This window comes from Mixophyes fleayi, chromosome 3, assembly GCF_038048845.1.
Source record: "Mixophyes fleayi isolate aMixFle1 chromosome 3, aMixFle1.hap1, whole genome shotgun sequence".
In the NCBI taxonomy this organism is placed as follows: domain Eukaryota; kingdom Metazoa; phylum Chordata; class Amphibia; order Anura; family Limnodynastidae; genus Mixophyes; species Mixophyes fleayi.
Genome location: NC_134404.1, coordinates 119,271,729 through 119,285,390, shown reverse-complemented (window position 1 = coordinate 119,285,390; position 13,662 = coordinate 119,271,729). Strand labels below are relative to the sequence as shown.

Below are 13,662 nucleotides of genomic sequence, written 5' to 3'. Positions count from 1 at the left end.
TACACCTAAACTGATCTACGTGGGGCATACAATCACATCCGCATTAGAGAGGGCAATGAGTGGAAGACTGCGTTTAACAGCCAACCTGGCCACAACGAATATTTGGTCATTCACTTTGGCCTTTGTAATGCGCCTGCTGTCTTCCAAGATCTCTCTAATGAAGTACTCCGTGACTTCCTTGGTCACTTCGTTGTTATATACCTGGATGATATCCTGATATATTTTCAGTCCTTGTCACAACATTGGGTCCATGTCAAATAGCTCCTACTCAAACTGAGTGTATGACCACTACGCAAAACTTGAGAAGTGAGAGTTTGAAGTCCGGAAGGTATCTTTCCTTGGATACGTTATTACTTCCTCCCATTCCTCCATAGATCCTGGCAAGGTTTGAGCCATCTTGGATTGGGTCCAACCTAACAATCTGAAGGCCATTCAAAGGATCTTGGGCTTTGCAAACAATTATCAGAGTTTCATCCGTGCATTCTCATACATGGTAGCTCCCATTACAGCTCTTACTCACAAAGGAGTAGACCCTAGTAATTGGTCTCTTGAAGCTATTGCCAATTTGAAAGTCTTAAAAAGGTGTTTGTTTCTGCACCATTCCTCAGACACCCAAATCCTGACCTACCTTTTGTACGGGAAGTGGACGCTTCTGACATGGGCACTGACACTGTGTTATCCCAAAATGACCCTCGTGATCACAGATTACATCCTTGTGCTTACTTTTCTCATAAATTCTCTGCTGCTGAAGCTAATTAGGGTGTAGGCAACTGGGAACTTCTGGCTATAAAATGGACCTTTATAAAATGGTGTCACTGGCTAGAAGAAGCCATCCATACCATTTTGGTTATTACCAATCACAAAAACCTTCAGTACATCAAATCTGCTAAGAGGTTGAACTCTGGGCAAGCACGGTGGGCATTATTTTTAACCTGCTTCAGATTTCTTATTATCTATAGACCTGGTTCTAAGAACTTCAAGGAGGATGCATTGTCTCAAAGCTTTGTTTCTCATCATGTGCCTGCTCCTGAACCATTACCTATTTTCCCATCCTCAGGTATTCAACTGGGTCTGACTCAAGACTTAGGTATCACTCTCTGTCAATTTCAGAAGTTGTCTCCTCGAGAAACACCTGAAGATCACTTATTTGTACCAGTCCACCCTAGGAAAGCAGATCTCTCTGTATGTCATGAGGACAAGACCGCTGGATATCCCGATATTTCCAAAACCATTGAGTATTGTGTGCTGGCCTTCTCTATCCTCAGGGACTTTGTTCTTTAATGTGAAGCTTGTGCCAAAAACAAAAACATCCAGAGACTGCCCTTTGGGTCAACTCCTGCCATCAATCCCTACAAAACCTTGGGTACATCTGTCTATGGATTTTTTTGTGGACCTGCCATGATCATTGGGTTACAACACTATATGTATGGTAGTAGACCAATTCAGTCAAATATCACATTTTATTTCTTTGCCTGATCTTCCTTATGTACAAAGTCTGGCTTCACTTTGTTCAACATGACTTCAGCCTTCATGATCTTCATATGGTTATGGTCTCAGATCGTGGTTCTCAATTGGTTGCTTAATTCTGGAATTCTTTTTGGGCACTCCTTGGGATTCACATCAGTCTCATCAGTGTATCCTCCCCAGTCCAACGGTCAGACGGAAAGGGTCACTAAACTTATGAACAATTTCTACTATTCTATACTTCTGAATTTCACGATAATTGGTCAACCTTGCTCCCTTGGGCTGAATTTGCATATAATAATGCATGTCATTCTTCCAATCAGAACTCACTTTTTTGTAATCTTGGATTTAATCCCAGATTGAACTCCTTGTCCTCTCTTGCCTCTGAGACTTCCAAAGATTCGCACTATGGTTTCCCATCTCAAGATTATTTGGAAAAAAGTTAATTTTGCCCTGCCTCCTTCCAGTCAAAAATGTTTTTCCGACAGTCATTGAAGAACCTGCTCCTTCAAAGTTGGGTAAGCGCAGACAAACCTGCAAGCAGCCCGGTCCTAGATTCATTGGGCCTTTTCACGTCATTAAACAAGTTAATACTTTTGCTTTCAGGCTAAGGTTCCCCCGCTCCTTGAGGATTCCAAATACTTTCCACTATTCACTCTCAAGCCTGCTTGCACCTTCAAACAAGTTTGAATTCAATCAACCACAAGGATTTCAGTTTGATGGTGGGGATGTACATCATCCGACGCTAGAATACATTATAGAGGCGCCTGGTCACCCATTGCCGCCTTAAAAGCACCAATCGCACTGTGACCACTGTAAATGACGAGCTTAGCAGTCGCTGGATTTTCTCCATTCGCAATTTACAGGTGATGGATATAACTGATGCCGGAGATACAGTACATCTAAATAATGGTAAGTAGATATTTATTCACTGTCGCAGTGATGGTCATCGTCATTTTTATGTCGGTGTCGTTCTTATCGCTATTGCCATCATCGTAAAACTGACTGCCACTGCTCAGGCTTACGCTACATAGCCTTCTAAAAGGCGTATCTAGAGATGTGGCCTTAGAATAGGGGGTGCCACACTTATGTGTGCACATTCTTACTGTACTTCAGTTGCACATCTCTGATCTGCTTCTCCAGGTAAAGGGGGCTGTACCTTGCATGAAAATCTAAATTCCACATTATTTTACTGTAAAACAAAGCTGAATTTTGCATCTGAAGCCAATTCAGGCCCACATCGTAGAGTTGAAAAGGGTCCTAAGATCTCTTCTAAGATGTGTTCAGGGAATGCAGTTATTTGCTGGAAAATAGGCCAATTATGTGGAAAGATACATGCAGATGGACAATATAAAAAACACATTTTCAGGAATAAAACTTCCAGGGACAAATTATGCCTACTCTACAACTATAGACAACTGGCAACTATGTGGATAGTAACATTCTGATCTCTACTTACTACTTTGGTGATGATAGGTATTCTTTCTGTCCAAGACACAAGAACAGCAATGATTCCAAGTGTAAATCCCACAACATCTGTACTTTCCTAGAAAAAGATCAGAGAGTTTTGAGTATTTCATACAGTTATGTAGTTCAGTTAAGCTATGGGTTGATGCACAGTATATGTTGGGGCATTACTTGTCATGTTTATCCTCACAACAGCTGTTGAAGAGAGAGATATATCTATATCTGGAATAAAAGCAAAAATATGTGATTTTAGCAAAAAAAATAAAAAAATAGGGATTTTCAAAAGGGAAAAACCCCCCAAAAAACGGGATCCAAAGCCAAGAGACGAAGTTAATCCAGATCCAAAACAAAAACACGGGGGTCAGTGAACATCTCTAGTAAATACATTACCAAACCATCTAGCATCATTTGACACTACAGATGCACTGATTACTTATTTTTCTCATTCAAATAGCTTCCAGCTCATTTCACAACGCCCCAGGTAGCAAATATCTGAATGGATTGTTGCTATTCGGTAAGTACATAAAGCACATGTAAGTGTAATCATAGTACATTATTCTATGTATTTGGTTATGGAACCCAATAAAAACTCGCATCTCAGAAATATGAAACGCCATCTTGGTGACACTAGCAATGGGTGCATGAATATTATACAATTAGTGCTTTAACACTAACTACTACTGTTACTACTAACAGTGCACAATCTTTGCATGAATGGAAGATCAAAGACAGCTCCCAGATGACCCTCTTTCTCTGAGAGCAGGACCTGGGCTACACCAATAGTTAGCAAATTACAAATTATGCCTACCCTACAACTATAGACAACTGGCAACTATGTGGATAGTAACATTCTGATCTCTACTTACTACTTTGGTGATGATATCATAAGTCCCCCACACATCTTTATATATTCCTTGACCCAGGCGTTTACCATGCAAAACACTCTTACATTTTGATTTTACAACATTGATGCACTAAAAACAACATACCTTTCAACTATTATCAGATCTTTTTGTATTAACACTGTCAAGTCACATAGTCAAAATATAGCACATTGTGGTTCAGGACAAATTTCAGATTGATTCAGACTAAACCCACAAAATAAATAAAATAAAATATCTGAGAAATTAATTTAGTATAACATTGAAAGTAGATATGACATCAGCTGTCCGGAAATAAACATTTATCTTACTAGTATAAGCAAATGGCCAAAGCTCTGATTTCTAAAAAATTATCTTTGAACGTCAAAAGTATTTAGAGAGACCCAAAAGAAACAAGGTACGTTAAATAGGTGTGTAGTACCTTTTAGATTACTATTACTGATCCAATAGAACAAAATATTGTCTGTGCAAGTCCCTTGATAACAAAGTTTCATTGTGCTATAATAGACTTGGACTTCTGTCGGACACCGGGCTTTGAGTATTCCTTGATGTATCAATAACAATGTCAGCAATGTTGGGAAAGGTATTTCATAACCAGGTCTGCCTGGTAATACCACTTGAAATGAAAAACTATGACAAGAGATCAGTGTTTTGGACACAGGATGAAGCTCCACTTCATTAAATACTGATGACAGCTGCATTAATGGACGTATGTCTCAAAGATGACTAACAAACTGCTCCAGATGTGAAGTGTATGATTAAATGTTGTCGAATTTCAATTTTCATCATATTAATTTGTTCAAACATGATAATAAATACGGAACTTAAACTAAAAGCCAATTCATAGGACATAGCTAGTATCCTAGACAAACGAAGACAAAACTCCAATTGATATTCTGTCTCCATATGCATTTCCCACATCTTAGATAGTAAGCTCATTTGACCAATGCCTTCTGTACTTTGTTTCAGGTCATTGTATGTAATTTGTTTGTATCCTGATTCCCTCAATTTAGCTTAATGGAAAAATCTGTTGAAACTTGGTTAATTTAAACTCCATAGAGTATAAATATCTTGAAACATATTTACCCTCGTAATGTTTTAGAATGTAAAATCAATATGCGTTTCAAAACAAGGCACACAAAAGAATAAAGAACAACAAACTATATCAAGGTTCTATTGTTTTATTATTACGCAAAAGAAAATATTTCTCCCCCCTGAAGAGTAAGCATTCAGTCTATAGAGTTGTATGACCTTTACCTAAACTTTCACAGTGCAAGCTGCCAAATATACAAGTTAATTACCTGAAGAGCTGTTCCCAGCAGCCTTCTACGAGGAGAATGACGTACTTCAGGAAAAGGAGGATCATTTACAACCAACGAGTAAAACCCCAAACTTATAAACACAGAGAGTGACAGAGCAGATAAGATAGGTTTTAGTTGTCTTCTTGTTCTGGAGTTCCGGTGACCTGCAAAATAGTTAGATCAAAATAGATTTGTTTTTATTCTCAAAATCTACTATTCGTGTGACCTTCATAAGTGTTTTATATAATTCCTGACAGTAAAGACATTGAGGCCGCCTTATATTGCTTTACATCCACACACGCATTGTGTCGTTCTGGGCAGATTGGGCATACTTTGCAACCCATGATTTGTCCGTTGGCATATACAAAACATTCTGTATGCAATGCAACAAACCAGAAAATCACATCTATGGTAATAGGTTCACTTCCACATCAGGCACAATTTAAGTAGATTTCTAATTCCACACTAAAATTTAATTGTTATGCATTTTACAACATTTTGTTTAATTCATATATTGGTACAAACGTCTATCTGCATATTGTAAAAGAGTGATGCTTTTAGATGCAAATAGTATTTTAAACCTCTTTTCCCAACCTTTTAAAATACATACCATCTAGCAAGTATAAGTGGTCTCTATTACAGTAATAGATTTAATTTTTATTATACTTAAACTCATTATAATAATTACCATACCATGACATTAGGTTTCTTATTTAACAGTAACAAAAGTTTAACCATAGGGAAACAATGGCTGCAGGAGGTAATGGTATGTTTTCATGTATGTGGAATGAACTAGAGATAGATTACCTACTTGATCTCACTCTGTATCTGGAGTTGCAAACTGGGAATAAAGTTAATATAAAGTGTATTACATCTGATAATGCCATATAAGCCCCAGTAATGACCTGTCAAAGCAAGAAGAAGAAAAAAAAAAACAAAAACATAAGAACCTTACGTAATCCACTAAAAAGGCTTTTATATGAAAATAAACCTCTACAAGCTTACATAAATAAGCAATTTAGTGTACACTGTCTATGCATGATAACGTATGCAACCAGTGGCAAATACTTATTTGGCCAATTATGTGGCAGTAACAATGCATAAAAACATACAGACATTATTATCGTAGATTTTAGGGCACCACAGGACTCTGCAGCGCTGTACAGTAAGAAAAACAGGACATACATAAAACAAGTACATACGATGCAGGCATGAAAACAAAGGGTATGAAGAATCCTGCTCATTAGAGAGCTTACATTCTAAGTGGAAGAGGGCACAGATGAAATAAGAGGAGCAAATGTGGTTCAGAGTGAAGATTGGGACTTTTGTGAGGGTGTTTTAGTGTGAATAGTATAAATCGGGGATAAGGCAAGTTCTAAACAAAGAAAACAGATGAGCTGGGATAGCCTGATTGGGGCGTGGTAAGGAATTCCATAGAGTTGCACGGGAGAAGTCTTCTAGGCCGAAGTGAGAGGTGGTTACTAGAGACGAGATGTGACCAGGTCAGGAGGTAGATCCAAGAGGACTGGAGGGAGAGTATTTTGATATGAGATTTGAGATGTAGGAAGGGGTGGTGTCGGTAAGGGTGAGTAATTTGAATTGGATTCTGTAGGACACAATGAGCCAGTGTAGGGATTTGCAAAGTGTTAAAGCAGATGTGGAGCAGTGAGAAAGGAAGATCAATCTTGCTGCAGTATTTAGGATGGATTGAAGTATGGATATATGGTTGTCGGGAATGCCATAGAGCAGGAGGTTGCAGTATTCAAGATGGGAGATGAGAGAATGGATAAGAGTTTTGATAGCATGTTGAGCAAGAAAAGGGCGTATGTTTTTAAGGTGGAGTCGACAGGACTGGGAGAGAGTTTGGATGTGAGGAATAAAGCAGAGGGCAGAGTCAAGTGTAACACCAAGGCAGACTGAGTAAATTGTAGTGTTATTGAAAGTAAGGGAGATTTGAGGGGATGTGAGGATTTTGGCAGGAGGGAAGATAATAAGCTCTGTTTTGCATATGTTGAGCTTTAGGTAGTAAAGTAATGGTTAAGTAGTTCAGATATTGTTCAAACCAAACACCAAAATGGGGAAGAAATGTGATCCAAGTCACCTCAAAATTATTGTTGGTGCCAGACAGGATGGTATGAGTATCTCAGAAACTGTTGATCTCCTGGGATTTTCACACACTACAGTCGATAAGGTTAACAGGGAATGGTGTGCAAAACAAAAACTGCTTACCGGAGTGTCACACTTTTGTAGATAATGAGGGCTGTTTGCTGGTATTAATGCTACCCTACTGAGAGGTGCGGAGTCTAACGCACCTCCGGTCTTCTCCAGTGACCCCACAAGGAGGTTTGGGTTTCACTGCAGGAGATGCACAGGTTTCGGTCCTCAAAGAGAGTCACCAACAAAACAGTAGGCAATACAGAAGGTCAGGCAATCTGGGTAAAGCCGTGCAGACAGGAACAACTCAGGAGTCCAAACACACCAGAAGGGAGAAGCAGAAGCGAGGTCACTGGAAAGCCGAGGTCAAACACTGGCATCAGGAATGCCAAGGGAGAGAGCAGATGCAAGGTCACAAGGAAGCACAGGTCAGTAACAGAAGTTAAATGCAGAAATACACTAGGAGGTGCGGGAGTAAGGGAACCAATACTCTGGCACGCTAGTGGTGCCAGGGCCAGGTATATACAGAGAGACAGGGTCACATGATTACCGGCGGCAGTGACGCAAACCGCCGCCGGGTCCTGGAATAGCATCATGTTGCCTGGCTCAGAAGAGGAATTCCGGCAGCAGTGTGTCTGGATGTCTGGAAACCAGACGCAGCCATGTCAGAGGAGGCGGTGCCCATCCCTGTGCCAAAGCAAAGACACAGGAACGGCGCCTGACACAGAGTACTGCTGCTGACTTTGATGGCTGCAGTCTATACATTTTCTAATGGTTGCCTCCAGCAGAATAACAAACCGTGTCACAAAGCACATGTAATCTCAAGCTTGTTACATGAAGATGACAATAATATCAGTGTTTGACCGCCACAGTCACCAGATCTCAATCCAATAGAGCACATTTAGCATGTGATGGAAGATGAGATTTAAAGCAGAATGTGCAGCAGACAAAGCTACAACAACTATGTGATGCAGTCATGTCAGCACTCTAAGGAATGTTTCCAGCACCTTGTGGAATCCATGCCATGGAGAATTCAGGGTGTTCTGAGGACAAACGGGAATCTTACCCAGTACTAGAAAGGTGTACCTAATAAAGTGCCCACTGAGTGATTTCACTTATCTCTCACAAACTGTCTATACACTGAGAAACAAATGCTGGCACTATATAAATGTTAATAAGGAAAGGACCACAACCACTATTGATAATGTATCCATCTTCCACATATAAAAGATCAGTTGCATCATCAGCATAGGAGGAAACACATGCAAATACAGGGAGAACATACACACAGTACGCACATAGCACCATGCTTGGAATTGAACACATGGCTCCATAACATTTTATTTTCATTACTTGCCAAATCTTATTACTGCCTGAATAAACTGAAATATAGCTATAGTGAAAAGAGCCTTTTGAGGTCTCTGCCATTGGGTCACACAGCATTTGCTTGAGCTGCTGTAGCTCTTAATAATGGCATTTAGTATACAACACTATTATTGGACAGGTCTACTCTCATAGCAATGCACATAAACTGCTTTATTATACATACCTGGATGGTGAGCTGTTTTGACAAAAGTGCCCCAATTGTGTTACACATAGAACCAAAAAATCCATAAACATTCCAAAATACTGATTCTTCATGCTTGGATTTCCTTTTGCATCTTAAATAGAACTGTCTGAAAGACATATAAAAAAGTAATTTGTTAGGACTATTGAGACAGAGGTGGGATTTAAATATAGTAAACTACTGTAGGTTTATTGATCTCCGTGAATGCGTCAGAATGAAAAATCTATAACAATTGTAGTACAGTCGTTATTCACAAAAGTCTCAAGCCAAAGATCTGCAATGGAACACACGGTGGAAGTGAACCTTGTGCAAACACTACTATATAAAGGAACACATCAAAGATAAGCCAAGTTTCGGTGGAACTTCATGCAAAACAAATTTTGTAGTGGGGAAGAAGTGCGAAATTCTGGTTATACAATCTTCCAATTCTGCTATTAATTTGTGAATATATATATATCTGGAGCAACAATTATGTCAATGGTGTGGCTGAAGTATAATAAGGTCAGGTTTTATCAGGACAGAACAAAAATGATAGGGGGCATTCTATACGGAACTCTTGAGTCTAAATTCCTTTAAGATGTTGACAAAATTACATGTCCAAATGCAGAATAAGGCAAATGCTTAGATCAGTTGTGAAAACTTCGCTCATCTCTAGATGAGGCCCAATCAACTTTTAAACTTTGCATAGGCCTAGACTAATAGAATAACTATTTGTAATATTTAGAATGTCCTACGTTTATTAAAAAATGTACTGACCTCAAAAGGCTCTTTTTACTATAGCTATATATCAATTTATTCAGGAAGTAATAAATGCCCTCTAAATGGTTTGCGCTAGTTCTAGGCCAGACCAGTTCTTCGCCGCATACTTATATAAAGAGGTCACCATAAATCCGATACACTCTGCACCTTGTTACATATACCTCACCTCTGCTCCAAAATATGGAGCGTTTCAGCAGCTCTCCGTTAGTACATAGGGGCCTTAGTTTACAATTGCTATACATTGAGCTGTATTAATACTGTGGTGTTTCTTTCCATGCACTAATGCAACATCTATATATTGGTTGTACTGTTATTTATTTGTATGTTTAATCTGTTCTATAAGCACATTATCATAACATAATTATTTCAGAACTTATACCTAGCATTTTATGTCATGTATCTTATTACATACCTGTACTACATTGCTGAAAATGGGGCCCATTCTCATAAAGCAGAGATCATCAGGCTTTCAGGGGCAGCAATCAGGGACAAAACAAGAAAATAATTGACCCTATGGAAAAGTTTTTAAGGGAGCCCGCCTTCTACAGTCAGTCATCAACATTTATACAGCGCCAGCAAATTCCGTAGCACTTTACAATTGGGCAATGTCTTAATTTATGCCTGTGCACTGAGATGCAATATAAAATGACTATTCCAGAAATGTTTTATACTATAACTCCCACACATCCTTTTACAAACATATATTGTAATCCACACTTTTATTCCTACTGCAGATCGTAACAAGTGCCTCATGGAGAAAGCCTTGCTATATGTTCACTGACTGTATAAGACTGAGCAGCTTTCTTGTTTAGTAAAGAGCTAGCAGGACAGGCTCCAGCGAAATTTACATGTTCCACAAGTATGTACAAAATCTAGGAGCCCTCTCCAAATGTTAGAACCTGACATATGAGTTTTTGTTTTTGTTGCTAAAGTGAATGCAGACACCCAGACCAAGGCTGGATTTTAGTTGTTCATGAAATTACAAGAAGGAGGTTGTGAGGAGATCATTTAGCAACAGAAACTCACAAGAAAATTATTTTTTAGCCCTGTGCAGATACAAAGCCCAAATGACCCACAGACCCTAATGCTATAATTACACCCCTGATGGCAAGCTATAGGGAGTTTTGTGGTGCTTTTTAATGGAAAAAAAAATATAAAAGTTATTTCTACATTGTTAGATCTAATAATGATGAAAGGGACATTATTCATCCTTTCCTAGTGTACATTATACTGAAAAATGCTTATGTTGCATTGTGTAAGGCAGCGATTCCATACCTTCATGGTATTGAAGCAAACCCAACTCAGACGGTACACACAGGGCCGGATTAAGGGAATGGAGGCCCCTGGGCTAAGGGGCCCTCCATTCCCCGCGAGGCCCCCAATGTGAGCCGTCCGCCGCCCCCCCACCCCCCGCGAGGACCCCCCCAAGCACTTACCTGTCAGTGCAGTCCTCCGTCCCGGCGCGCTGTAAGCTCCTTACTGAGGAGATCTCGCGAGAGTTCATGAACTCTCGCGAGATCTCCTCAGTAAGCAGACTACAGCGCGCCGGGACGGAGGACTGCACTGACAGTACTCAGCAGCATCGATCGGGCCGGGGGCGCCCCCGCCCCCGACCGATCAATAATGCTGCTGAGGAGTTTGAAGGGCCCCCTTGATGCCCGAGGCCCCTGGGCTATAGCCCAGTTAGACCTCGGGTTAATCCGGCCCTGGGTACACAGCTTATTTTCAGGACTTGTCAATGTTACAATGTTGTTTAAATAAAAAGCATTTCATTTTTAACATGGAGTAGGTGAAAACAAAAGGGAATTGCAGCCAATTTATTCTATTTACAATGATACTTCATATAAGATCTTCATTGCATATATTTAATTTATTTCTATATTTTTTCTAAGTTACCCAGATATTTTAATAACACACAAACGTGTCCTACTACACTCAGAGCCGGATTAACCATAGGGCTAACTGGGCTACAGCCCAGAGGCCTATGGCATCCAGGGGGCCCTTGAAAGTGCTCAGCAGCAGTATTGATCGGTCGGGGGCGGGGGCGCCCCCGGCGCACTTTCACTGCGGTCCTTCTCCGGCGCGCTGTAGTCTCCTTACTGAGGAGATCTCGTGAGTCTCACTCTCACAAGGTCTCCTAAGTAAACAGCTTACAGCGCGCCGGAGAAGGAGGTAAGTGCCGGGGGGGGGGGGGGGGGGGGCGCGGGCAGCTCGGATCACGGGGGGGGGCCCTCATGGGGAAATGGAGGCCCCCTTAGCCCAAGGGCCTGCATTCCCTTAATCCGGCCCTGACTACACTACACTGGTGTAAGGGATAAGAATAACATCACTACAGGAGAAAGAACTGGCTCACCCCTACCTTCTAATTGTATCCAAAGTAATACACACCTCTATTCAATGAGAATACAATGAGAGTTAACACTTTAAGGGAGTGTCCACCTTTATTTACGACTTTAATAAGAGATGCATGAGTGCTATCCTGCTTCCGTCTGTGTTTTTTTTTTTTTTTTTAATACATCCATTTATATAATCAGGTAGAGTTGCTTAATTTGGCTGTTCGGGTACATGATACAGATATACGGTGGTCTCCTCTACTTATAAGTGAATCAATAGAGCAGTTTAGTGTCTTAACCAAGATCACAAATAAACAACTCTGCCTATTCATATAAAAAAAAGACGAAAACAGGAGATTAAAAATACTAATAAATATTGTGTTTTCTCTATAAAATATAGAAACCATCATCACATAAATAACTAATAGTTCCATCGACAACATAAAACAGTCAAAAACATTTGCCCATGTTGGGCTCTTGCTAATTCTGCCTGTATCCCTAGGCTACATATGAACCACCCCTAATTAAGTGTTTGCACAAGTATGTGGAGCAAGAGTGACTTCACTCAGTAAACCATACTGGCCACGACATATGACACTTAACCCATTCACTACCATTAACAATTGTCCCGCTGGTTAAACACCTCATTCTATAATGCTAATCTTACAGGGAAAGTCGTTAAACAGAATATTAAGCATAATAAAGGAAAATATTGCATTACAGAGAGGAGGAGGTGAGCCAGAACAAGCAGGACAGCAGCCACAGCCCAAACGACACACAGATTTTCTCATCCGCGAAGCAGGTAACCAAATAATCCAAGTTCCACAATCCAGCATCGCGACCCCCCGCCACGGTAACATTTCGGACATTATCCATGTGTCTCCAGAACCTCACACGCGTTGTCGGACCACACTGGAGATTGGACCACAGGCACAGCCCATCAAGACCATGGGCTTCTTAATGTTTCAGTAGTCGTGTAATGTACGATCATTAGCAAAATGCCTGGTAACTTCACATGATATTGTTGTTGCTGCATGGAAAAAGTATCGATGTGTGTAATGTTTTCTGCCTCTTTGGGATATGTTACCTGTGTGTAGATGATGTGTGCGCTATGTATAGTAAAACCTTATACAAGTGCAGTAAAAGTCATTGCAAAGAGCAAGACTTCAACTGCATCAGACTCCCAGCCCTACCCTGAAAATCTGGTAAAGCAGGAAGTCTGTCTCACCTTGTGCTACTTTACTGCACCTGTCTCAGGTGAAATATATAATACAATTTATGATAGTGTTCTGCTGCAAATGCCAAGATGTTCTACAAAATACCACAGGTTGTGGATATATTCACAGCCTGGCCACCAACCACCACATTATAATCATTATATCATCACTAATTCCAAAGCTACAGACATTATACTGCATCAGTGCAATCTAAGTGTGTGCTTTTTATTTAAATGGATTAATAATGAAAAATTAGAAATTTGTTTATATTTGAGGAAAAAAGTATAAATGAGACAATATGATTTTATACTACAGGTACCAAATCATTGGGGTTTTTTTAAAATTAATTTTTACACTAAAATTTGGCAATATCAGTTTCTCTCCTGTTATGGCTATTCTGAGGAACTGAAAAGCATTATTACATTGGATGAGGATCATAAAAACCTTTTAGAGCAGGTGAATGGTAGGGATTGTATTTAACCCTTTAATGACTAGACATAATTTGTACCTCAATGACCA

General features: G+C 40.0%; 1 protein-coding gene across 1 annotated transcript in view; it reads right to left on the bottom strand.

The window, feature by feature from the left end:
- TMEM44 (transmembrane protein 44) overlaps window positions 1–13,142 on the bottom strand; it is a 37,957-nt gene extending 24,815 nt beyond the window's left edge. The window contains exons 1-5 of the mRNA XM_075200582.1: window positions 12,648–13,142; window positions 8,817–8,943; window positions 5,925–6,018; window positions 5,114–5,277; window positions 2,924–3,010 (exon numbers count right to left, since the gene is read on the bottom strand). Coding sequence (XP_075056683.1) covers window positions 2,924–3,010; window positions 5,114–5,277; window positions 5,925–6,018; window positions 8,817–8,943; window positions 12,648–12,802 — 627 coding nt within the window. The 5' untranslated portion in view covers window positions 12,803–13,142. The remainder of the gene's footprint in view (window positions 1–2,923; window positions 3,011–5,113; window positions 5,278–5,924; window positions 6,019–8,816; window positions 8,944–12,647) is intronic.
- Between the last annotated feature and the right edge of the window lie 520 nt (window positions 13,143–13,662).